At 47.1% G+C, this 26806-nt stretch overlaps 1 protein-coding gene across 1 annotated transcript; it reads right to left on the minus strand.

Annotated features, from left to right (window-relative positions):
- Nucleotides 1–4988: 4988 nt before the first annotated feature.
- On the minus strand, nucleotides 4989–26806 carry GABRP (gamma-aminobutyric acid type A receptor subunit pi). The gene is made up of 10 exons (XM_081309209.1): nucleotides 26671–26806; nucleotides 22280–22374; nucleotides 21724–21842; nucleotides 17877–17944; nucleotides 16900–17117; nucleotides 15003–15085; nucleotides 9324–9461; nucleotides 8139–8291; nucleotides 7526–7713; nucleotides 4989–5474 (listed from the first exon to the last, which is right to left on the minus strand). The coding sequence occupies exons 2-10, from the start codon at nucleotides 22330–22332 to the stop codon at nucleotides 5172–5174; spliced, it is 1323 nt and encodes a 440-aa protein (XP_081165335.1). The 5' UTR covers nucleotides 22333–22374; nucleotides 26671–26806; the 3' UTR covers nucleotides 4989–5171.

The following is a 26806-nucleotide window of genomic DNA, read 5'->3' on the forward strand; positions in this document are numbered from 1 at the left end:
TCCCAGTCCCTGGGAACATCCCCGGGTTGGAAGCTTCACTAGCAGGACTCGGAGGACTCAGCATTGTCAAGTGTCGGGGGATGATTTCTTACAACAGAGTGATCGAAAATAAAAGTAGTGAAGGGAAAATGAGCCTGGGGAGAGAGGCTCCAAGGAGACCAGGCATAGGCTTCCAAGAGTCCTCTCGTGCGGTCCCCCAGGAACTGCTTAATTCCTCCAGCATTGAATTGTGATAGGCCAAGAAGGTCACTAGAGACTCAGTGCCCAAGATGGTCCGTCGAGGCCCCATCACCTTGGCACCCTCTGCCTACATGTACCCAAACTCCAGACTCCCTGGAGAAATCAGGGAGTTCACCCAAGCAATTCGGGCACACGAAGCCACTCTCACCTACTAGGGAATGCTCCCCAAATCCAAGTTCCCTGATGCTGGCCAGGGACCAGCCTTGAAAACAGGCTAAGGATAGGAGTCTCAGACCTCCTGCATTATCTTTTCTCTTCCTGAATAGTTATATAGAAAAGAGGTAAAAGGTAACTCGATTCAAAGAATGTTAGCCAAGTTTCTGTAGTGGGTAAGAAGAAAAACCTCTGGATGAAAATGGAGATTCAGGTGGTGAAATATGAAACTCCATTCCTTGAAGATCTTCATCAGCAAACTCACTTGTCCTTAATGCCAATGTCTTGGCTTGGCACAGAATCACGAGCCACCACACAGCTTTGTAGATTCAAACAGCAATCTTTATTCCCGAACTCACACCGACCTCTACACACGTTCTGGGGCAATCCCAGTTCTCCTCTGCCCAATTCACCTACTCCACGAGGCTTTTTTCCAATCTCCTTTTAGAATCTCACGAGAACTCAACGGGAGCTCAGGCAGCAGGAACACCCTAATCCCAGCAGCAATAATCCTCAACCTCCAACTTCCCTAAAACCCCTATTGTCTTAAACCGGGAATGCCCTAAACCCAAGGACCGGGATACTTCCTCAAACCTGATCAGCTCTAAACCCGGATCCGCCTTCCTTGAGCAAGGTCACCTTACATGCAATGTCAACAGCGAAATCCATTTAACATGGGGTACGCTAGCAAGGAAATTTCGATGCGTCATTTCTACTTGGCAATGGCCCTCAGCACCTTAATGAAGAAGCGGGCCATGAACTTGGGATGTGGACCATCCACCTCCCTGAGACCTTTTGGTGATTGGGCTCCACATAAAAAAGAATAGATGGTTTGCTTGTTTTATGTCCTCAAAGACCACAACTAGATGAACCTGGAGACACTCATTCACTTGTGTCTCCTGTTCCCTTTTCCAGTTTTACAGATGGAATTGCTTTTCCTTTAATCTCTGGAAAGGCATGATTATAAGTGGGATGAGATGGTCAAGGCCTGCAGCACATCCAAGTCACTCAAAGCTGCAAGTTCCATGACTCCACTTTGAGTTCCCCAAAAAGAAACAATGATTTAAAAATTCAACATCTTGGGCAACTAGGCATTTGCTTTTATGTTAGCAATACTTTGTAGGATGCTTTGATTTTTCTGTAGACACCGGCATCTCCTGCATCTACAGCCTTCCAGGATTACCTGGTGGCATAGAGGCAACTCCTCTGAGGCAGGGGGATGGCAAGATCAACAGGGAGAGCCAACTCTTTATTCCCATGGGAAACTTCCTGGCAAAGAACCTGAGTATTTCTTTATTCAACTTGCACATTTCCTTCCTTCTAAGCAACAATATTCTACCTCAAGTTCATCTATGCATATTTGCTTATATTCAGTTCACTGAGTCAGATGATTAGTGGGACAGCACGTCCCTTGTACAAAACCCTTCTTTAACCTAACAATGACAGTCAGACTCACTCAGACATTTTTGTCAAGGTGCAAAAGCCCCTTCTTATCGGACTTGTTTTCCATGAGTTTAATCATTTCTTCCATTTCTCTATCTTTTCCATTTCTTTATATTCTTCTTAAAAGTGTGGGCCATAATTGGATTTTCTGATTTTCAATACAAACATACTCTCTTATATACCTAAATTCTTTACAAAAATTTTGACAATTATATGTAATTTAATATGTATTAAAACTAAAAATAGGTAAAACAAATACTAAAAATTTTCTAAGTCATGGGTATAACATGTAAATTACCTTGATCTTGTATTAAGTGTAATTCCCTGCTTTTTGAGTCAATTTTTAAAAATATGAATATTTTAAGAAGCAAGACTCTTTGGCAGTGAACGTGTTGTGGACAGGTGAGCCACTGTGGGCCAGAAGCAAGGCCTTGCTGCTCTGCATATTGTAAAATGGTGTACGCCATTGAGGAAGGATCTTGTCTCCATCCTGGATGCCAATCACCAATACCTGCAGGCCACTATGATTGCCTGGCCCAGAAAGCCCACACAGAGCTTTCCTTTTACAGTTAACTCTTCCCGAGTTGCTGGTTCATCATCAGCTTGTGGTCTACTGTAATCTCAGGCTCTTTTCCATTACGGCAATTTTCCATTTCTCCCTCACTTTCATTTGAAACCAACCTGCTGTCATTTACTTGTTAGTAAATGCCTTCCTTTGTCTATCCAACAACCTATGTTGAGACTTTTGCTATTCTCAATATCAGGGTAATGAAAATGTTTATTTTCGTGACTTAGAATATTCCTGACCTCACCTAGTTTCATGTCCTTGAAAATTTGATGAGATGAGTCTTGATATTTTCACCCAAGAAATAAATACTTTGTACAAAGTGCTCTGGAAGGATAGTATATGTGGACAGATCTAGAAAATTGAGAACTTTTACTGAGAACTATGCAAGCACAGAGTGATACAAAAACCTAAGGCATATTTTCAAGCCAAACTATCATTCAACACAAGTATAAGAGAATTGCCAAATAATAAAGAAGGCTTAAAAGAGAATCTGTGGTATTTTTTGAGGGTTGGACCTTTCAGCATTGCCAGGCTCAGAGGTTTAACAGCAATCCAAGTGTCACTGTGCTGTGACATAAAAGAAAAACCCCTGGTGTGTCAGCAGAGCTTACTATTTCCTGTGTAGGAAATAATTGAGATAGATAGATAGATAGACAGACAGACAGATAGAGAGGTGTATTTGTGTGCTGTCTAGGCAGGAAGACCACGAGGGTGGAATAGGTGGGCCCCTGATTTTCCACTACCATGTACACCTTTTCCAAGTGGGACCTTAGAGCACATTCCGTAGAGGACCACTTGATCTGGTGGGTAGTCAATGTGGTGCATTTATTTCACATATTTATAGTTGTTCTTATATCATAGCTTAAATAGGGCTTTGGAGCAGAATTATTTTTAAACCTTTTTTTTTTAAAATGTCACAAATATGATATATAGAACCAGTCAACCACCCTCCACCTCTTTCACCCCACCCTCCACCCATTAGAAACATTTTGTTAAAGGTTCAGGTGATCATACCCCTAGAAAATGAACTGTGGGTAGTGTCTTAATGGCAAAAGGAGTGAGCTCTCAGGGGTACAGGAAGTGGAGGAAGAGAAACGGTTTTCTAGAGCCGTGGTGGGTTTCTGAAAGGAAGGAAAAGCTGTGCATTTGTTAGAAAACGAAGCTAAAGAACTGAAGAAGGTGATGTCCTCTAAAACAATGGGAGGCTTCACCTGGCACACCTGCAAGCACTACTTAGGTGCTGTGGGCTGGCCTGGCTGAGGAGCAGAGGCTGAGGCCCTGGTGTGAGGATGAGGTCAGCTGGACATGGAGAAGACAGCTCACCTGCAGCCTGCACATAGGTTCTGGAACATATCCTGCGGTGATTGAGAACATTCAGGGCCCAGGGCCAGCATCCTCCTGCTCCTTCAGAGTAAGCCACTCAAAGTAGGACAGCTAAAAGGATCAGGGATCTGAGCAAGGCCAAGTCTACTTGAGCTAAGCCGCTTGCACCTGGGTAACGCGGCTTGTTATCTAATAGGCATCATTCCTGGTCATTGGAGCCCAGGGATGGACGCTCCTCTTGGAAGGATGCAGGGGATCTGCCTCTGGCAAAGTAGTGCTCACTGTTGCTATCAGAAGTGATAGAACACCAGAGGGCGCTCTGACGGGGTCCACCTGGTACTTTTACTGCCTCGCCAGGATGTGAGTCACGGTGATTCTGCAAGTCTTTATGGCAAGAGTCCATGTTAAGATTCCTCAAATGAGTTTAGAAAATGCTTCCATTTCCATCCCTGATGTAGGAAAAGGGCTTCTGCAGTGTTTGGGACCCATGTGCACTGAGAGTAAAACGGTAAGACACATAAAATGTGGGAATGAAGACCCAGAGTCTTCTAGTCTGGGGAATCCATGATCTTTCAGAAACAAGGCATAGATATTTTATATTATTGATCCACTAACTTTCTATTCACTTAACATCTGTTTTTTTTTTTTTTTTAAAGAGAGGAGAGAGAGAGAGAGGGAGAGAGAGAGAGAGAGAGAGAGAGAGAGAGAAAGAATTTTTAATATTTATTTTTAGTTCTCGGCGGACACAACATCTTTGTTGGTATGTGGTGCTGAGGATCGAACCCGGGCCGCACGCATGCCAGGCGAGCGCGCTACCGCTTGAGCCATATCCCCAGCCCAACATCTGGTTTTTCAATGAGAGGACTTATTAGAATTCGGAAATGATTCTGCTGTAATGCTAAACAATTCTCATTATTAAAAACTCACTCTACTCTTGAGTTAGGGCAGTGACTGCCAGTGAATTGACATAAGCCCACATTTCATTTTAATCAAAAACTTGAAAATGTTACTCCCTAAATAGGCAGCAATGTATTTTATAAGCACCACAGAGGTTTAGTACATAGTTTGCATGGTTAATTCAGAAACAACCCCCAACACTTGAGGGTTACTTGATATATGTGACCATCTTCTTCTCATGGGATATGAGGTAAATTCAGACCAGGGAGCCACTGGGTACACGGTCAGCCCTGGGCTCCATGGGGCTGTCCTTCATAAAAGTGAAAGAGGTACAGGCTGATGTTTCCATTACAAAACCTGTAATGTTTGGACTGTGACACAACTTAGAATTTTTAACAGCTGAGAACTCATCATTTGAACAGAAATAAGTGTCATTTTAGCCACTTTTGGCACCACTGTGCTAGAGAGCACGTTTGGCCTAGAATTCCACTGACATCATGACCTTGTTCTGCTGGAGACCTAGGGCAAACATAAAGTCAAGGCCGACTCAGAAGTACAGGTAGTATGCCCAGTAGAAAACATTGGCTAGCATAAAAACCAAAGGGAACAGTAGTTTGGAATATCGATCAACATTGCTGGGGTTTTGAATTGTGAAATAATCCACAATCCTGCCCATCTTTTCTCGGAAGACGAACTTGAACTTGTCGCTGGTTTTCATTGTCATGTTGCTGTAGTCAACATTGTCACCCGAGATTTCAATGGTGGCAAAGCTGATCTTCCGCTTAAAGCTGGAGAGGGAGCTGTTGATGATGTTAGTGATGTTGACTTCTTCCACCTCCTTCGCCGTCCCCTAGTTCACAAACCACGCCGTTAGCTTGGAAGACTTGATTCAGCAAAGAAATAAGTGGGTAGTAAGCTAATGAGAAGTTTAGAGGCCTAAGTGTTGAGTAATTAGGTTTAACAGAGACTTGCAGCCCTGCTGTCCTGTTTGTGGGCACCTACCTGGGTGTCCCCAGCCTGCATGACGAACAACCATCACCCTCCCTCGATCCACAGGGCGGAGTGCCAGATACCAGCTGTGCAGGCTGTAAAGTCAGCAGACCTGGGTTTAGATCCCACTCAGCCTCCTACTCTTGTGGACATCTTGTCACCTTAATCCCTCTTAGATTTCATTTACTTGCCTGCAAAATGGGTCATGATATAAATAGCTACCGTGGGAGCTGATGGGGAGATTAAGTGGAATAAATCATATGATGTATCTAGCAAGTATTTGGTGAAATTCTATTATTTTCCAGGGAGAAGGAATTAGTGGTTATGGGAGATAATAGAAATCGGCCGTGTCCTGAGGTCTATGCCACACAAAAATGGAAACTTTGATGCTCCCCTTGCAGTGGCAGGGGGTTGGTGTTCTCTAGCAGGTGGGCGTGGCCAGGCTGCGGGGAATGTAATGCAGTCAGACAGAATGTGGTTTGGATTTGGGGACAGGCTATTTATTAGGAGTAGGGTCCTGGATGAGTCACCTTGCCTGTCTGGCAGGTTTCTCTATAGTAAAATAAGGACAATAATGGTACCTATTTCACTGGGTTGTTGGGTGGACTAAAAGCTGTTGATAGGCGTTTAGCATACAGCAAGTACTCAATAGCGCATCTATTATTACACAGGAAAATAAAAGCATCTGGTGCTTTGGTGGAGGATCTCAGTCACATTCCAACCCCCCTTTTACCAATCTAGAAAACTAGACACTTGGGGGGTAATTAGACCTCTTTCCTGTCCCTTCAGGGAGCCTGCAGGGAGCAGAATGAATGAAACCCACATTCTTCTTTGGCTGGCTCAGTGTGTAGACTTCTTTGCCTGTGTCACTTGGACAACGTGGCTTTGTGGAGTGCTGCTGGCAACAGCAGGACACAAGGGGAGCCCCTTCTGCCCCTTCTAATGATGCCTCATCTGCCCACTGTTGGACCTAGCGCAGTCTGGCCCATTGCCAAAGGCAGGTACGTCTTCTGAATTGGATCCTACTATTTTCTTTCTTATTCCTATTGGCCTATTAAAGGATGGTAGGATCGATTCAATTTGGCTTGCAAATGACCCAAGGGTTCCTCGGGGCTATAAAGAGTAATAGCCAAGAGCAAGGCCCAATGTCTATGGCCAGCAGGACAGAGGGACAGGGCCAGGCTTAGAAGCCCCAAATCTAGATGGAAATCCCCCCTCTACCTCTTACTCTCTGTGTCCCTGAGATAAACCTTCTCGTCCCTCAGATTCCACAACTGAAAAATGGAGATAAGAACCTTGTTGGTGGTTAGGAGCATTTAAAATGATATGATATTTCCAGAAGGTTTCGATCTGGTGTGTGTAAGTACTTAAATAATAATAATCGTCATTATTTTTCAGATAACTGGACCCTGATGTTCCGATGCTAAATAAAAACAACAACAAACAAACAAACAAACAAAAAATCTTTTCGAATTAGCAGAAAAATGTGCTTATCAAGAAATTTGTCTCAATTTAATTTTTCCATAAACCACTACTTGTATAATTTGAAAATGCAAGAATGCAACAGAAGAATTAAATAGTACCTACATATTAACCTGAAACTTGTAAACAACTGATCAAGTGTGGTTGGAAATTAGATTTTTCATGGTTTCCTGTTCTTGTAATTGTATGTTGCTTATGGATGAGAATCATTTTCTGCTGGAATTAAATGTCCTGATATCTCATTGCATTTGGTAAAAGGGATGGCCTTTTTCAAGGGGCCCCATGACTTCCAGATGTGCCCACATTGGAAGGATGGGACTTACTGGAACCAAGCAAGTCACTGGGTGGCAGACACTAGAACCAGCTCACCTCTACAGGGCAGCCCATGGCAAAGTGACAGAGCACCCACAGGGGCCTCGGGATTCTTACCCTGTCCTTGGCTTCCATCTGCTGCAGGGAGCTGTAGTGAGCAATAGCGTACTCCACCAAGGCCCCAAACACAAAGCTAAAGCAGATCCCCAGGTACACGTCGATGGCTTTGATGAAGCAGTTGGTGTTGGGAAGAGACGTGCGGGACCCGATCATCAGTGTGGTCATTGATAACACAGTGGTCACTCCTGGGAAAAGAGCAGGAAATGTTTCCAAGATGGAGGCCAATGGAATTTCCCCTGTTACCTGGCGGAGGGTCTCCACTCAGGGGTCAGCCAGGCAAGGACAGGATTCAGAAACGGAGCATATCTCATTCTGAAAAACCTATGACCTTGTGGACCTGGGTTAATTTGCCCATTTTGCACAGAAATGAGCAATGTGGTTTTCTAAACCATTTCCTTCCACAACATCACTGACAGGGGTCACCTGATCACAATTTCCCCTCATCTGTCACTTTAACAAATTTAAAATTGCATTGCTTCTAAAATAGTCTCTGTCTCTTTCTGTAAAAGACTCTCAAGAAGCCAGCTGTTGGATTGCCCTGGGAATACCAATGAAGACAGTGACGGAAGGGGGAAAAACGTACGCGGTGACCCAGTTCTTAGAAACTTACCGATGCAGGTTCTTGCAGGGACAGAATCCAGGGAGATCCAAAATGAAACCCAGGACAGCACCACCAGGAAAGTGGAGGGAACATAGGTTTCCAGAATGAAGTACAGGACATTCCTCCGCAGCTCAAATTGCAAGACCAACCGGGTGTAATTTCCTGCCAGGGTCAATAAGAGACAAGAAATCGTGTCTGCTCACATGGTGGAGCAGAGTCAGTTGACTGAACTATATTCACATGAAGCCCCCAGTTATTCACCAAAACCTGGCTCATGTCGAACTGCCATGGTCCCCACAACACCTGGGTATTTTTGCATGGAGTGTGACTCCCAGGGCTGCTGGCACTGTGCATTGCAAGTTCCGCTTGGGCTTTTCTCCGTCATCTGACTCCTACACTGTTGTGACCCCCGGTGTCCTTGACATCTCCTCACTAGACTCTGAGCCCCCAGCATGCAAACCCTGCATCTTTCAGTTCTGTGCTTACAAAGTAGTTGTTGGGTAAGCACCTCCTCGAGGTTACCTGAGACTGTCCATTTCTCAACATTCCCACTGGGTAGACCTAATAGACCCATTCAATGGCATTTGATTTTTTGATGTGTCAGAGGTATCCTGGATTTACTGTACTTTAGGAAACTATCATACCCTAGACGTGGGGGATACGAGCAATGAGTGCTATTGCTGATGGAATTCTGAGCAGGAGAGAGGGCCTTGGGGCGTACAGCATGTGCCGCGGGTTGGAGAAGCAGGTGCTTCTGTGAAGGGAAGGTCATGGCAGCCGACAGGGCAGCAGTGGCGGGGGCCGGGCTGGGGAAGGGTGGAGAGGTTGTGCTCCAGGAACAGAAGTCTGGCTCAGACTAGAGTAGGGAGAAAACAGGAGAGCTGAGGGGACAGCTCAAGTTCCTGCCACCCCAAGGTAAATCCTGGATTTAAAATTCTATCATAAATTAGCTAATGAGCAAGTGATGAGAAAGTAGCAGACGCTCATAATCAAACCCCGTCTTTGAGAAAATCCGTTTCAGTCCTGTGCGAGGAATAGGTGCAGACCCTCTGCCCTCCACCCCTTCTGCCCCTCTGAGGGGTTTCTGGACCCTGAAGGAGTGAAGTGGAGAAGAGAGGAGACTTCTGACTCAGAGTGCAACCCGCCACTTCTGTTGGGTTATTTTTATTTTGTACGATCTGTCACACGAGTTACCTGTCTCCTGCTGGGACCTGGTGACTAAGGTGAAGTAGCGTTGTATGGTATACTGAGCAAGTCGCAGGTTTTCCAGCCCTCGAACGGAATCGTTCCCTCTCAGCCAGGTGAACTCCACGTCATTTCCATCATAGCCCCCTGCCAATAGACAGAGCCCTGGTCAGTGCAAGGGCACCGATGGAACTGGTCTGGAAAATGCTATGACACAGAAACAGTTTGGGCTCCATCCTGATGGTAGTGGGCCCAAGGATGATTCCAGGCAAGACCTCTCACGTGCCACAGCAGAGCCTGCTCAGAGTGACGTCACCTACTAGGACATGCGCCATACATTGAGAACTGGTCCTATGGTAAGCAGGGTCTAAACCTGGATGATGAGCCTTAGATATGGCCTCCTTCAGAGGCCAGCCTCAGCAACTTAGCAAGGCCCTATGCAACTTAGCAAGACTGTGTCTCAAAATGAAAAATAAAAAGGGCTGAGGATGTAGCTCTGTGGCCGAGGGCCCCTGGCTCCAATCCCCAGTAAGCAGCGGCCTCCTTCCTCACGGAAATACCATACCCACCAACACCCAGAGGCCTGTGCTGCACTGCTTCCCAGGCCAATCTAAGTAAGTGCCGATGGGTCTTCAGAGACTTCAGAACTAGTCTTTCATATCGCATTGGTGGAAATGCGAAAACCAAAACAAGAATCCTGCAGCCAGCCACTTCAGTGATGCTTGTCACCAAGTGAGTTTGATAATCCCAAAGCAGTTTTATTAATTTAGCCAATAATTGTAATCCTGGACCCACTTGGTCTCTAATGTTCTCACAAACTTGTAGTCATTTCTGTGTCTCTTCAATAAGTATTATGTATTATTCAATAAGTATTCTGTCTCAGAATTAAGGAGCTATAATGTTTTGCCCAATTTATACATAAAAGCTCTCAGATTCAGAGGGGTTGCCTAACTTTCTCCTGATAACAGAGAAGCAAGAAATAAAGCCTGCATTGAACTTTAGGAAAGTTTCATCTCAAAGCCCTTGGATGATAATGATGGTAATTATAATATGTCATTTAATTTAGTAAACATTACTAAGTGCCTTACAACATTATCATCTCATTTAATCCTCGAAATATCTCTTTGGAAATATATCTGAATGATTCATAAGCACACAAAAAATACCCAACATTATAGGTCATTAGGAAAATGCAAATCAAAACCACAATAAGATGCTACTTCATACTCATTAGAGTAACTACAATAAAAAATACAGATAACAAAATGAGGACATAGAGAAATTGGAACTGCACTGGTGGGAATGTAAAATGGTATAACCACTTTGGAAAAAGGTTTGGCAGTTTCTTGAAAACTTAAATATGTTTTTACCATTTGACCCATATTTCACACCAAGGTATCCGGTCAAGAGAAATAAAATCTTATTTATACAAACACTAGCACACAACTGTTCAGAGCAGCATTACCCACAATAGACAAATGTTTGTCGACTGATGAATAAATAAATTAACTGTGATACGTATACACGTACATCTCCATACAAAGGAACATTACCTGGCAATGAAAAAGAATGAAGTGCTAATAACACACTGTGACGCCTATGAACCTCAAAACTGTTCTACTAAGTGAAAAAAAAAAACAAATGCAAAAGAGCATATATTATATTGATTTCCATTTATATGAAATATTCAGAAAATACAAATTCATACAGAGAGAAAGTAGATTCATGGTGCCTGGGAGCTGGTGGTGGAAGGAGGGGTGATTGCAGATAAGCCAAGGGGTCGGGGGAATGCAATATGGCAATGGTTACACAACTTGGTAATTTTACTAAAACTGTGGAATTCTATACTTAACACCTGTAAACTTTAGGGTATGTAAATTATACCATAATAAACCTATTGAAGTGGCTGGGGTTGTGGCTCAGAGATAGAGCACTCGCCTAGCACATGCTAGGTGCTGGGTTCAATATCAGCACCATATAAAAATAAATAAATAAAATAAAGGTGTTGTGTCCAACTACAACATATATATATATATATATATATATATATATATATATATATATTCTATTGAAAACCAACTCACTGAGCCAGACACTATTACTTTCCCACTTCACTGATAAGTAAACTGAGGTCCAAAGAGTTTCATTACCCAAAGCCAAATGGCTATGGATGGGAAAAGTCCAGGGATTCCAGTACGTATGATCTTAAACACAAAAATATATCGCCTTTATTTTCCCCACATTTTTATTGGTGCATTACAGTTGCACATAGTGATGGGATTTGTTGAAACATGTTTGTACATGCACACAATATATTGCCTTCATTTTCTTTTCTTTTCTTTTTCTTTTTTGGTGCCAGGGATTGAGCCCAAGGGAGTTTAACCAGTGAGTGATGTCCCCAGCCTTTTTACACATTTTTTTTTTTTAATTTTGAGATAGGGTGTTGCTAAGTTGCTTAGGGCCTAAGTGGCTGAGGCTGGCTTTGAACTTGCACTCCTCCGGCCTCAGCATACAAGCTGCTGGGGTTACAGGCATCGTGTGCCACATGCCCAGCCATTGCCTTCATTTTCAAAGGCTGCTAGGAAATATGGAGTTAGTGCTGGGACAAATATTTTGAAAAGAATCTGCTTCTGGTAACCAATATCTAGTAGGGGTGGTCTCCTCCTCCATAATGCACCAGCTCTTTAAATATTTTCAGGTAAAAATTGTCTGTGGGCTTTCCTTTGGAAGCATCCAAAGTTCACTTTGGCACTGAAGTGAGCTGTCCAAATTGGTTGGGATCCCAAAGAACTGAAGAATCTATAAAAACCAAGAGTGCAGTTTCTTACTTGGACACTTTACTTTTGCAACTAGTAAAAGCACAATTGTTACATTAACACACACACACACACACACACACCCCTGTCCCTGGGTGACTATGGTGAATTGTGGAATGGTATCAATTCATTTTTGGTGATGGCATGTAGCAAAAACCCTGAGTGAGGGTTCTGTACCCAGATAACTGCTTAATAAACATGCATCGAAAGCTTCCCCTGCTCACTGGGGACAGTATTTGTGCAAACAGAACGTGAAGTTTCCAGCGGAATATTGCTCCTGGGATTTGAGATGAGCCCAGCCACGACACATGGAGGGCAATTACTTGTTTCATGTGGGACTCAGATGAGTTCTCTTTTGAAAACCCCAAGTTTTATTCTGCTACCAAAAAGCTGCATTGCTTCAGGAAGATTCTACATGCATTTAATCAATAAGATAATTAATCTGAGTCTTTAATTAAATGTCTACTTTTGAAAAATGGCTTCTACCTCACCATGGGTGGACTTTCCTGATGCCGCCCACTGTGTCCTTAGGTACAGAGGGTCCATTTGTCTCCAGAGCCTGTCCACAGTCCCCTCAACACCACAAGACAGGCTTAGCTGCCTTAACAAGTCCTATCTGTAGTACTCTTTCCCTCGCAGGTGACAAGTTTGGTGAGCACTTTAGAGTGGCTTATTAACAATGGAGATTGTTTAACAGTGCCAGGGAATTCATTTGACACACACCACTTAAGAGTAAATCTTCATTCCTCATCATAAGCAAATCCCCAGGTTGCAATTTAGATGCCCGTTTAGCTGGCATTATTATGTTAAACTTTACATATAGCAAGTAAGTTCTTTTAAAAGTTGGAAGCAGTTGTGTGATAAATATTAACGGTTGGTTTGCATGTTGTCCCTTTTTTTCAACACTAGGGATAGAACCCAGGGCCTTGAATGTGCTAGGCAAGCACTCTACCCGCAGGCCACGCCCAGCCACGCCCCAGCCACGCTCCAGACACGCGGAGCCAGAGCCATGTCAGCCCCCTCCTGGCCCTGCTAACCTCTGCTATGTTCCCTCTTGCTCTTGTGCCTTGGCAGACGCTGTGTCCCACTCCTCGTCCCCTGGGCCAGCTTCAACAGATCCCTCATGTCTGATTTCAAGTGATATCTCCTCTAGAACACCTCGAACTCCTCCAGGCTCCACAGTGCCATTACTTCTTATTGTCACCATCTAGTCTCTGTAATTATTTTAAGTCCTGCTCTCCATGAGAGGACAGACTGAAGGCTGGCACATCATTTCATCTTTGTATTGCAAACATCTACCTCACTATCTGGCACAGAAGTCATTTAGTCATTGAGTGGAAGAAGCAAAGGCATTTAAATGAGGGCTGACAGGTGGAACTCAACCAGCACTCCAGACTCGCTGGAGACCTTAGTGGGAAAATATGCAGAACTAAAGTATTAGAAAGAGTCAAAATATTTTCCTTAGGACACAGAGGAAAAGAAAAACAGTGGCCCTCGTCCTAAGTAATGGAAAGGAGCTAGCAGAGGAATATTGGAGTCCTGTGTGACGATTGTGTCATAATCCAGTTTAACATTCTGGCAGGATTTGGGGAATCCAAAATAAGCATCATGTGGTTACTCAGTTTGGGGAAAATAATGATAATAAATGGGCACTAGAGAAACTGGAAAGGAGTTATTAAAAGCTTTTCATTATCCCCGTATTACTGTTTAAAATCACTTTATGGTATACTCAGAAAATATATATAGCTTATATCATGAACGAGCCACAGGAACAAAATCCCTGTTGACCTTCTAGTCCAGTGGCAGGAATGTATGAAAAGTTTCTTGGTCAAGGAGGCCAGGGCAATAGCACATCACGGTCACACACATTGGTTACATCCTCTCAGGAGTCTTTCCCTCTAGCTTCTCTACTTCCTCTGCAGTGAAGAGGGAGGTTTTGCTAGTGACCACAGTGCTTTTGCACCAGAAAAAAATAAAAGGAGAAAAAAAGAAAGCTTTTGAGGCTTTCTAGAAACTAGAGGGTTATGTGCTGACAAATGGAAAGGGTGTTGGTAGAAGGTTGTCATTGGTGTCTGTAGGGACCCATGGTTGATTGAAATTTGGTAGACTGACAGTGGGGGTGTGGGGGTGAAGATCATGGCCAAGGGGGATTCAAGAGGAACTCACTGAGCACCACAGACACTTTGAGGATGAGCAGCCAGATAGATGGTATAAATAAAAAGTTAAGAGTTAAACTATCAGGTGTTAGTGTAGACCCATTTTTATCAAGATGTTTTCTATAAAGTAGAGATGCTCATGAAACAAGTGAGTCATATTCTGTGGTTACACAATTCTGGGAAATACTACTGCTCCTTCTTGGAATTTCACCTGGAATTTGCTCATTAGGGGCTCTTGGAAGCTCTGCAGCAAGGCAGACTGACAGTATTTGTGGCTTTGTAGGCCCTTGGGTCTCTGTCATAAAAACTTGACTCTGCTGTCACAGTGTAATGGCAACCACAGGTGACACATAAATAAGTGGGCAGGGCTGCCCCATGAACCGTGGTTAACAGAAGAGGTGATGGGCTGAGTTGGCACATGGGGGAGGCTTGGGGGCCCCTGGTCTAGACCATGAATCCCACTAAAGCATTCCCTTCCTTTGTCTCTTTGGTAATAATGCATAATAATAGTAATAATAATGCACAATAATAATCCCCAAAAGATGTGGTGTTAGAAGGTTTTTCTTTGAGAAGAACCTAAATCCGTTTGGAAGGATAGTCAGAAGGACTGAATCCATTGTGAATCAACACCAGAAAAAGAAGGATCACTGGGTAGGGGACACTGAATTCCAGATCCAGGTCACCCAGGAAAGGGGCCTGTGGGCGTGGCCACTCACAGCTCTCCAGCTGCAGCTTGCAGGTCTGCGTGTCCATGGGGTACTTGGACAGGTCCATGTTGCATGCCACAGTCGTTGTGATTCTAAGAAAGAAAAAACAGGTTCAGAAGAGTGTTCCGAGGACTTTCACTTGGGGTCCTGCAGGGATCATGTGGCGTGGAGACCCATCCCCACAAATTTTTGAGGTTTCCTGTGCTCTTTGTATGTTCAACAACACCCATGAGACTAAGAGAAGCTGGGTCCAGAATGGGGGAGTTGGCAGGCTAGCCACTCAGAGGCCAGCCAGCCAGCATATCACAGAGCAGACTCACGGCTGGCTGGTTTAAGATGTCTTCCTTTCAGTTTTTCAGTGTTTCTACCTGTGCAAGGTCATGACAGTGATCACGGGGCTTGCTCAGGCTCAGGTGGCTCTGAGTGGCAGAGTTGGAACTGGAGCCCTGGTCTCCTGGCTTCTTGATGGGATCAGGATGCAGAGGGAGTGGAGGGTACCGGGCTCAGTGGCTCTCGGGGCTCAACACCCAGGGACGGTCAGCTCAGTGTCAGAGAAGCCCTTGTGGTGGAGATTTCAATCTACAAGATTTTTTTTTTCAAGAGTCACATATTTTTACTTGGCTTCCTTATTTATTAAGCACAGTGAGAGGTGCTCTAGGAAGCAGAGGTCACCACAGCAGTGCCCACCTTGAGGATCCCACGCTCCCCTAAAGGGAGACAGAATAACAAGGACCATTCATCCAGGGCTTGCTGAGTTCTCTACAGGCATTCAGCCCTTTGAGCGGCTCTGGGAGGTAGGCAATACTATTATTCTCATTTTGATGCTAAGGAACCTGAGGCTCAGAGGGTCAAGTAACTTGCCTATGGCCACAGAGCTGCCCAGGACAGAGCAGGGATTGTACTCAAATCTTTATGACTCTAGTGCCAGGCTACAAACCATTACCCACTGTTCGTAATCCTTACCCCAAACTGATTGTGCTGCTGTCATGCAGACAGACACACGGATAAGCACACATGTGCCGTGGGGACACAGGGAAGGGTACATCAGTGTTGATTGGAGTTGGGGTCAAGAGAGAGGTCTAGTTAGGTTTCTTAAAAGAGGAGTTGAGGTTTGGATTGGTCTTTGCAAAATTCGGGGCCGCTGAGCTGTGTGCAGAAGTCCTGTTAATGACTAGCTCAGTCTTTGCTTTATAACTTGAGACTCTTACTCTGTATTAAAGATCAGTGTCTTTGATATTTGGTCCTGGCCTCTACCCCCAGGCCTCGGGGAACCTACTGTGCATGATCCTTGTACCTCGTTTGCATAGGATGAGCCCTTGCTACAGCATGTAGAGACCTCTTTTCCTGTTCTAGCCCTCAGGCTCCATGAGTGATTGGGTGGAAGGAATTTTAGGCCTCAGGAGTTGGGGAGTACGCATGGAGAGCCCAAGAATGCAGGTGACAGAGGCTTGGTGGCACTGAGCCTTGATTCTGTGCAAGTATGACTCAGACCAGCACTGTCATCTTCTGGAGCAACCTTGTTCCACCGAGTACCATGAAGGGTCCCATGCACCTCTCTGCCCTTGTCATTTCCTTCATACTTTAAGACTCAGCCCAGAATCTTGTGAGAGCCTCTCCTAACATCACCCCCAAACCACTAACCTACTCCCCATCTTGGGCCCCAGCACTGAGGGATGCCTCTGTTTCCAGTGTCCTTGAAGACAGGCTGTGTCCTGTCCAGCTCTGCTCCCTCGTATCCAGCGCAGGGCTTGGCACAGAGCAGGTGCTCTGTAGATGCTGAGGAGCCAGAGTGGATGAGAGAGGGCCCACTGTTATGGGGAAGGCTCTAGGAGGGCAGGAGCATGGCAGAAGGATCATCTGAGTCTTCTTCCAGCTGCTTCGCCTCCCATCCCCAGTGCCAGCTCACCTGAGCGCATACAGGACTGTGCCATTGGAGAAGAGGCGGATAAGTCTGTTTCCCACAGTGACTTCATGGAGGAAGGACTTCTTGGACTCCACAATGTAGGTGTCAGGCACCCAGAGGAACTCCACCAGGCGGGCGTCCAGAGTGAAGCTCTTGTTGCCTTCAAACACCAGCCGCGGGTCTGTCCAGCGCTGTCGGAGGTATATGGTGGCTGTGTAGTCCTGAGGGGGAAGCAGGGCACGGAGATGGGTGAGTGAATGGGATGGGGGGGGCAGGGAACCCTCCAGAGCAGATCACGAGGGTCACATGTTACCCTCCCACTTCCACTTAGAGCAAGTGCGCAGACCTGGGTGGAGAAGTTGTTTGTCACCTGCAGCAGTGAGAGAAAACACTGTGCTGTTAATTCTAGATGATGACTCTCCTACCAGCAGGGAGTCCCGGTCCAGGGCCTTGACCTCCCTGGTCCAAAACCTTGCATTTCCCAAGATCGAATGGCTAAGGATTTTGGTGGGCAAAGTGCTTAGGTTGTCTGAGATTGACCTGGATGCCCAGTGATCTCTTGGCAAACCTCCTCCAGTGTGACCCAGTCTTTCAGGTGATCTCTTAGATGAGAGGACCCATGGAGGTGGTCATTAGATGGTGGCTTTCCTGTGTCCCCATCTCTGAAGCACTGTGTGATGTCCAGGCTTCCCCCAGCACTTTTATTCTTTTTTCCAATTTTTTATCCCTCATTAAGTGCCTTCTTCACTCACTGGTTTCTTTCCTCCTGGCCTTTGAATCCATTTTCTTTCTGAGACTCAGAAACCCTGTTCTCCCATTTCCCGCTATCTTGATTCTGGATCTAGTTCTCTAGCTTCTGCGATTCCAAGTGGAGGAGGGCAGTGCTTCCTCCCCTTCTGTCTTGGAGTAGCTGGACAGCACATGCCCAAGACACTCGAGGCCAGAGAGCCTTGGGTGAAATGGAGGGGAACGGCGCTTACCATGTTACTCTCGGAAATACTAGAGATGCTTGCGATGTCCAGAGTCAGTGCTATCTGAACTGGTTCTCCTAAGAATGGAGAAAAATCCAGAAAAACTTAGTAGAAACACACAATATGTCCTTCTCCCCCACCCATCCATTTCACCCCCTTTGGACTACACAGCCACCCTCTGCATTGGTGCATTGGAAAAACGAAACTATTAAAAATTGCAAAAGTAACACTTGCTTGTTAGAAAAATTTGAAAAATCTTAAATGATGACAAGGCTAATTTCTATCTTACTCCTTCTCAGGAGCAACCGCTGTGTATAGTGCATCTCCCTTTGTATGAAAAATATGCGTAAGTGAATTGTTATCTTACTACATATGAGACATTGCTCCATTACTTTAAAAGGCATAGTGATAAAGCAGATGGAGGATTTTTCCTGTGTTGCTTGCAAGGGTCTAATCATGTAGAATGTGACAGACTTGGTAGTCTGGGTGGAGACCACTGTCCTCCCTTCTCTTTATCGAACTAGACTTACCACCAGATGGCATTTATCTTGCCCCCTCATAGCTGAGCTCCTGATGATGTCCTAACACCTTCTCCTCTTCCTCTACTCTCCAGGAACCCTAAACTACTTAGAGTTCCAGAACCTTCTGCACTTTGTCCTGTGCACAGACTCTGTTAGGCCTCAATTCTGGAGAGCTGGCAGATGAATCCAACTCCAGAGAGAACTGTTCATAGCTCCCAAGACTGCAGGCTCCCAGCCACTGTCTCAGGAGCCAGGCCAGGCCAAGCCAGACTACTTCTCCTGAGACCACAGATGTGGGGAAAAAAAACCCCGAGTCTGAGCCATGTGAGTTCTCAGCTCCACCACATCCCAGCTCTGAGATTTGAGAAAAGTTACCGAATCTTCTCGAGAGGTAGTGCTGTCACCTGCAAGTTGGGCTGATGCTAATGACATCCTAGGGTCATGGAGAGGGTTAAATGAGGTCGGGGGTATGGCAGTGTCTTTGCCGAGTTTCGGTAAGAGGGAATGTATGTGAAGTGCCTGCCCATCACCTGCAGAAGGTGCTCAGACACGGTTACCTGTTGCGGGTCCTGCTCATCATGTTATAATAGCTGCCGTCAGAGGCATTTCCCTTTCCTCCTCTCTCTTCCCCAATCCTAGCCAATTTGAGAGGAGAAAAGAACCTTTGCTCACTAGGTTAATAGATGCATTCACTTGCAATAAATAACTGGGAGAGCCCCAGGGGACTGTAGCAATGCATTAACTGGCAGAAGAGAGGTGGAATTCAAAAGAAGCTTGAAAACCTCTCATCCAAAGGAATCAGACAAAGCAGCTTAATTATTAATCTAAGGAAACCAAGCCATCGAATGGAGGTGGGAGTTTGGAAATGGAGTTTTAGAACCAATGCAATTGAAAGATACTTAAGTGTTAATACTTGGTGGGAAAAGAGAGATCTTTGATGGCAGACCCTGGAAGGTGCTTTCTGAAAGGGCGGGGTATAGAGTGGCTTCCTGCCCCTCTGGACAGCAAAGCACAGCATCAAGGAGAGGATCCTGGAGTCAGGGGGAAGGGTTTGAATCCCATGCTGGTCCCTTAACAGCCTTGCAACCTTGAGCAAATTGCTAGACCTTTCTGTGCTAGTTCACATAGAGGTACTAGTGCTGCTGTGGTTTGTTCCCTCTTGTTGTGGTTTGGATATGAGGTCTCCCCCAGAAGCTCCTATGTTAATTCAGGTATGTCTCGAGGTGCAGTAATTGGCTTCTGAGAGCTGTGATCAGTCCATTCTAGTTTGAAAGGACTGACCGGGTGGTAACGGTTGGCAGGTGGGGTGTGGCAAGAACAGGTGAGTCACTGGGATGTGTCCTGCCGTCCCTTCCCCTCTTCTCTTTCTCTCCCTGCTTCCTGGCTGCCATGAATGGGGCAGTGCTTCTCCAACATGCTCATCTACCATGATGGTCAGCCTCACCTTTGGCCCAAAGCAATGGAGTCGGCCAACCATGGACTGAACCTCTGAATCCCTGGGCTCGAAATAAACTTTTCTACCTCTAAGTTGTTCTTGCCAGGTATTTTGGTCACAGTGATGGGAAAATGACCAGCACACTTCCCAAACTCATGTTGAAAATAAATTGCCATTTTAACAGGATTAAGAGGCAGGACCTTTAACACGTGATTCAGCATCGGGTGATTAATCATACCCTTGAGGGTAGGATTCATGCGATCATGACCAGCAAGATGGTCCCACTCTTGCCCCCCACCATGTGATGACGCAGCAGGAAGGCAGTGCCCGGTGCTGAACTGGACTTCTCAGCCTCTAGAACTGGGAGCCAGTCAGTTTCTGCTCATTATGAACTACCCAGACTCACTCAGGTCTTCTTTCCAGCAGCACCAAACACAAACAGACTAGGACAAGGCCTCTGGGGGGAGGGGTGCTGGGCTTGGGAAAATTTTGGCATCTGTCTTAAGTGGATGGTGGGTTAGTTGCCCTCCCTGAGGAATGCAGAGGGGGAGGCACAGAGAGCTCCAGTCCTGCCCAGCGTTTGTTTGGTTTCTTCCTGGACAGTCTGGTCCAGGCCTTGCCGCAGCTGGCTTTTCTGTGGACCAGAGCTCGCTCCTTCTCCCTGGAGTTACAGGAGTGAGCAGTGCCACCAGAGGGCAGCTTCCTCCTAGGAAAGAGGTCAGTGGCGCCGCCTCAGCAGCTTCCTCAGTGCCTGCTGGCAGCCCTTTGCTCTGTCCAGCTCAGTTCCTGAACAGTCCTGTGCAGCTCTTGTCTCTTAAGGGCCTCAGGTCCTAGAAGCTGGGTGCATGGACATTACAGAGATTCCAGGCTGCCCAGTGAGTGTAGGTCCCTTTAAGAAGTAGGGAGCCAGAAGGGGAGGGGAGAGGACTTGTGTTCCCCTCTCTGACCAAGGACCCCAGAGCCCATTTTCACCCCAGGTGGGACAGAGCCTTACATTCCCCTAGGTCCACCCCAGGCTTCCTGTTCTCAGAACGGCCTCCTTGCCCAAGCACCCTGTATTTTGTTGGCCAGTGACAGGGAAACAAGAACAGTGACTTGTCTTAGTTGTTTGAGTCTCGGGAGGAAAGAGACTTTGAGAGACGTTCGAAGACCTGGCCAAGGTATTCAGGCCCACCTGCCCATCAGGGCTCAGCAGGGCCTGAGAAGCTAGCTCTCGAGGTCCCTTGGCATAAGGGACTCAAATCCTAGTTGTGTGGCCAGGCACCCCTTGGACCTCCACCTGAGGCCTGTGATCAGCCGCTGCCCCTGCTGTGCTTTGGGGTCCACCAGCACCTGCTCCAAGGCCAGCTTCCCATGGGCTGTGGCTGACCTGTGACCTGAGCAGGGAGCAATACCAAGGTGGCCTGTCTCCAGGAGCCCCAGAGGCCCAGACTCCTCCAGTGGGCAGCTCTGGATCAAGGACACCCTGGTGGCCTTCGCACTCTGAAGAGGTAGAGTCAGCTACCCTCATTCCTTGGCCTCATTTTTCAACAAATATTAATTAGCAAGTTGCTGTATGTATGTCCAGCATGGAGCTTCTGTTGGGGTGAGTGAGGTACAAGCAGGACTCCCCAAGGGGCTGCTGTCCTGAGCTGAGCCAGGTACAGTATCACAGGGCAATGCTTGGCTATGATTCCAAACAAGGGGCGAAGAAAAGAGATGGACCCTGGAGAAATCAGGGTGGGCTTCTCAGAGGAGAGAGCCTTTTTTTTTTTTTTCTGTGAAAGGAAAATTGGCATTTTCCTGGGAAGTCAAATTGGAAGAACAGTTCAAAGCAGATAAACAGCTTCTGCAGGGACAGGAAAGTCAGGAAGGCGAAGGACACCAGGGACTGTTGTCCTGGTCACAAAGGATAACCTACCACCAAAGTTGGGCCTGAGAAATTTGTTATATCCTGCTGTGAGGTTCTCAAAGCCAGGCAGGGAGAGCTTGTCACTTCTTCTGACCTCGATGTTGAACTGGTTCCCCTGGACGCACATCCTGGAAAAGAAAGGGGGGCGAGGCTCTTGTTCTACATGCTTGTTCATGAGTGAGTAAACACGGATGGGCGTCAACATGAACTTGAATTCGCCTGTGGTGTGTCTAGTCACTGGCAGCGACTTTTCTAAGGAGAAGTCTCTTAATTTTCAGCTGATTGAGTTAGTGTCTCCATTTTATGATGCACTTGCTTAGATCAAACTGTCAAGATAATGTGGGGACCCTCAGAGTGTTCTGAACAGCTCAAGGGTTCAGTAGAGGACACTCTTGTCCTCTACTGAAAATGGGTGGCAGGATGTTGTCTTGTTCTGGTGATTGAGGGAGGGGAAAGGAACAGGGTGAGTTTCACCACAGGGCAGGAGGAAATTCAGCAACCACCGACGGTGGGGCCCTTGGCAACAAAGTTCAGACCAAGGCCATGGTGGGGCAGCACAGTTTACCTTGGAGCTAAGAGGCTCAGACACACGAAGGTCAGCTGGAGACCGTAGCTCATCTTGAGGAGCTGTCCACACAGACAGGGTCCGAGTAGGAATCACTGGGGGGAAGACAGACAGGTGAGGGGAGACGTCCGAAGGCTCCTCTGCCTGCGGGCTTCCCCTTCCTGGGCTGGGTAGGCACGGAGGTTCCTCGACTCCCAGTTCCTGACAGTCCCTCTCTCCTGGCCTTCTAAGCAGCCCCTGCTCCCGGGGGGTCTTCTAGGATTGCCATCATTTTGGAGGATTGTTTTAAATCAAACCCAAATAAAGGCCAAGCCCTTATTTAGACAATGGTCCACCTGAGCCAGGAAATGCAGCCAGCTGTCCTGGTCTGCATATTTTGTGAGCTGCACAGCTGTGCTTACTGTGGCCCTGTCCTGCCACCCCGACTGCGTCTGCCCTCACCCAGTCGGGCGCTGTCCCATCTATCTTACAGTCCAGGCCGTGAGGCAGCTGTGTTGGCCATCTTCACAGCCCCCTGGTGTGGTGGGCAGGTGAATCCCATCTTCTGATAGGAAGAGGCTCGTGGAGAGGACTGTGCACTGGAGTGGCAGAGGTGACTCTGAATCCAAGGCTGGCTACTGTGCCTCTGTATTGTGTTTCTTCAGGACAGGCCTGAGCCTCAGTTGGCTGATCCCTGGGAGCTCTGAAGCCATTCAGCTGGTGTGTGTGTGTGGAGATCTTGGGGTAGGCATAGCCCAGGGGACTGGCTCCTTGGATCTACTCTCATGGGAGAGCATGAGGTCTCTGGACCTCGGTGGCCGTGACAGTGGCATGGGGGTTCTTAGGTTCAGGCTGTCTTCCCAGGCAGCACCTGGCTGGTTCACCCTGCTCTCCGTGGTAACTTCTGTAAACCAGGCCACTTCCTAGAGTCCAGCTATTCTGGACCTTCAGGCCAGATTCAGCCCTTCATGACATAACATTGTGCTGCTTAGAGAGCCAGCAGGCTGCTCATTGCAGGAACAGAAACAAGACAGACAGGAGTAAAGTTAAAAGTGAAACTCAGCCATCTGTCAGTGTAGGTTCCTAGACTGCAACAAGTGTCCCCTTCTGCTGTGAGATGTCGATGGCAGTGGCAGACACATGTGTGTGAGGGGTTTGTTTTTTACCGTGAACCTAAATCTGCTCTAGAAACATCAAGTCTAGGGCTGAGATTGTGGCTCAGTGGCATGTGCTGGCGTAGCATGTGCAAAGCCCTGGGTTCGATCCTCAGCACCATATAAAAATAAATAAATAAAATAAAGGTATTGTGGTCAACTACAACTAAAAACTAAACATTAGAAAAAGAAGGAAACATCAAGTCTACTTTAAAAGGCAAAAGCAAAACAAAGGAAGTATAAGTCTCTCGCTTCTCATACTTCCGAGATAAACGTTGTTAACAGTTGCTTTATTTATGTGTACCTATGTTTCTGCATAAAGAAAAAAAATTGAAAAGTGAAATCCGGTGATTGTATGTGCATTTTGTTATTTACTTGTTTCCATTTCAAGTAGCTGACATTTATTGAACACTTAATGAACGTTGCCTGGGCTGAGTGCCTCTAAAATCCTTATGCTTCTTTGAAGCCGTTATTACCATCCTCATTTGACAAAGGAGAAAACTGAGGCTTTGGGAGGATAAGAAATGTCACAAGGTTCTGCAGCAAGCGAGGGACAGAACTGAGTCCAAGCAGGCTCACCCAGGTCCTTTTTTTTTTGGTATTGGGGATTGAACTCAGGGGCACTTAACCACTGAGCCACATCCCCAGCCCTTTTTTTTTTTGTATTTTATTTAGAGACAGGGTCTCACTGAATTGCTTAGGGCCACGCTAGGTTGCTGAGGCTGGCTTTGAACTCACCATCCTCCTGCCTCAGCCTCCCCAGCTGCAGGGATTACAGGAGTGCACCACCTGCCTGGCTCTCCCGAGTCCTCTTACTCTTTGCTCTGTGATCTGAATGTGCTCTCTGACAGTGTCAGCAGCACCTTTCTACCACACAGACGAACACACGCTCTGCTCATGAATATCAGTTTCCAAGTTTTTTCGCTACAAAGCCAGTAACGAACACCTTTGCACCAAATAGCACTCGTGATTTGGCGCTCAGCCTGTCTACCTCCGCCCGTTCCTGCTTGCTCATTGAAATACCAGCTGTAAACCTCACATTAGCAACCCACTAGTGACCAAAGTCATACTTTGTTCCTTTAACTCCTTTGCTCCAGGATGCCTTGGTCCTTTTCCTTGGCCCTGATCATCAAGTTTAAGAGGTCCACTAAGTGGCTCCCAAGTCTTCCAATGTCCCGGAGGTTGAGGCCACTTCCCCCAATGAACCAGACACATGGGGGCACCCCAGAAGGCCAATCTTCCGGGGAGAGGCATGCAGGCAGTGAAGGGAGGCACCTAGAGCCACGCGAGGGGATCTTGGCGTGCAAACAAAGGGACCCATCAGGGACTGTGCCAGGACGGAAGTCTCAGGTATGTCCTTTGATTCTCAAAGAGAGTTTTGTCAGTGGCACAGAGAAGGTTGGGGGCTCTCTAGATGTTGGACAAGGTAGTGGGGCCTGGCCCTGGCTCACTCTCTAACCCAGTCAAACTTGGCCTCTCCCTGGCCCTGGGACTTCTTCTCCCTGGCCACGACTTCTTCCTCTTCTGGCCTGAATGGGCTCATTTGGGATATTCCTCCGTTCTACCTCCTACGGGAAACTGCCTTTGACCAAACAAGTTGGGGAGCTACCTAGGCTTCAGCTCTCAGAGTCCTGTGAACAGGGCTTTCCCAGGGCTAACCTTTCGAAAGAGAATCCTCAGGGCCTCTGAATCCCACCCCCTCAGAGTCTCCAATCTTAGAAACTTTGCCCAGGCTACAAGGGGTAATGTGCCCCATCCTGTCCTGCTCACTCTGGTTCGGTTTCCCAGCGGGTTTCATTCTATCATGGAAGAAGACAGGTGGGAAAGCCTTCTAAAGGCCTGCTAAGTCCTGTGTTTGGCTCTTAAGGTCATCTGAATCTCATGGCCTTCTGATCCACAGGTAGAATCTCAAACATGTGAAGGGATTTAGCTCAGGTCACAAAGCAGTCAAATGGCCATGATTTGGATTTATATTTTCCAAGTCCCAGTTCTTTGCACGGCATCTAGGAGGAGGGCCCCCAGTTCCCCACGCTGGACCACATTACCCTTGACTCTGCTTACACCAAATCCATTCTGGGATGGAGAGCCTTGTGCACTGCATGTCCCAAGTGTCAAGCGCAGCTGGTGCCACATGTGGTGTAAGCAGTGAATGGCTAGTGGAGTGGAAGGTCAGGCCACGTGTTTGACATAGGCCTTTGGAACTGCATTTAGCAGTGGGGTGCACTGAGCCACCAGAGGGCAGTGTCCCCGAAGGTTACTGGGGCAGCTGCAGCTGAGATTAGGGCTGGAAGCACCCAGGCTTCTGCAGTCAGCAGGGCACCTGGCATTCAGAAGGTCGCAGCGGGTGCCTGAAGACAGGCAGCCTATATACCATTACCGACCCTGAGGGCACCTCTGGCTCAAATCTCATCTCCACTTGCAGAAGAGGGCAGGAGCTTCGGATTCAGACACCAGAGTCTCACGACCTCCATTTGCCCCTCTGACCAATGGGAATAAAAACGCTCCCTACACCCTCATGGCCTCTCTCCTCTCCCTTCCATTTCTTCTATGGGATTCTTCCGTAATCCCATGGTGACAAAGAGGACCCCAAACTTCAAGTGCTTTCTAATGTCCCCGGTGCTGCCACCCAGAGTGTGAGCTGATTTGGCACCACTGCAGGAAGTACAGGGCAGACACAGGACACTGGGTCACCCAGGGGGCTGATGGCTCCTTTCCTGGCCTGGCTCCGAGGAATGGTTCGGGGTCTGCGCTGGGCATGTTTCCACTCCCACCGCACCTGGGCTGCACAGAGGGGCCGCACCCAGCCCCCTTCCCACTCGAGCATTGTTTCCTTGTCCTTCGTCACTTTGGCACAGACACAGGCATTTGCTGGGAAGCAGGAGTGGAGCCTGAATCAGGCCGAGGTGAGGGCAGTCATTATCAGTGCCATGGTCCTGCCCAGGAGGGCCAAGAAAGCAAAGAGGTGCCAGGCGTGCCCTGCACCTGCTGGACTGGCAATCGGCAGCACAGAGGCAAACAACTGTGGCGCTCATGGCTGATGGGAGGGGCCCTAATTTTGGCTTTGTCACTCTTTCCAAGATGGTACTACTTCCTCCTGAGGCTGAGTTTCCCCCCATGTAAAAGGGATCATGCTGTGGAAGTCAGGAGGCAGAGGAAGGGCTCAAACTCCAGGCCCAGCCCCTTCCATGAGGGTTCCTTGGGATCTCCTTCTTCCCTTCCCTCTCTCCCTCCCTCCCTCCAAGGCCAGCAGCTCCTTACCAGGCAGTGAGAAGCTCTGTTAGGGCAGGGCCTTGGGGCTTCCAGGCACGGTATGCAGGCAGGGCATGCTCTTCTGGGTCCCGAGGATTCCCTCCATCTCAGCCCCAGCTCTTGATATGGGATCACAGCCACTCTG

This window comes from Spermophilus citellus (assembly GCF_964194105.1).
Source record: "Spermophilus citellus genome assembly, chromosome: 1".
Classification (NCBI taxonomy): Eukaryota; Metazoa; Chordata; class Mammalia; order Rodentia; family Sciuridae; genus Spermophilus; species Spermophilus citellus.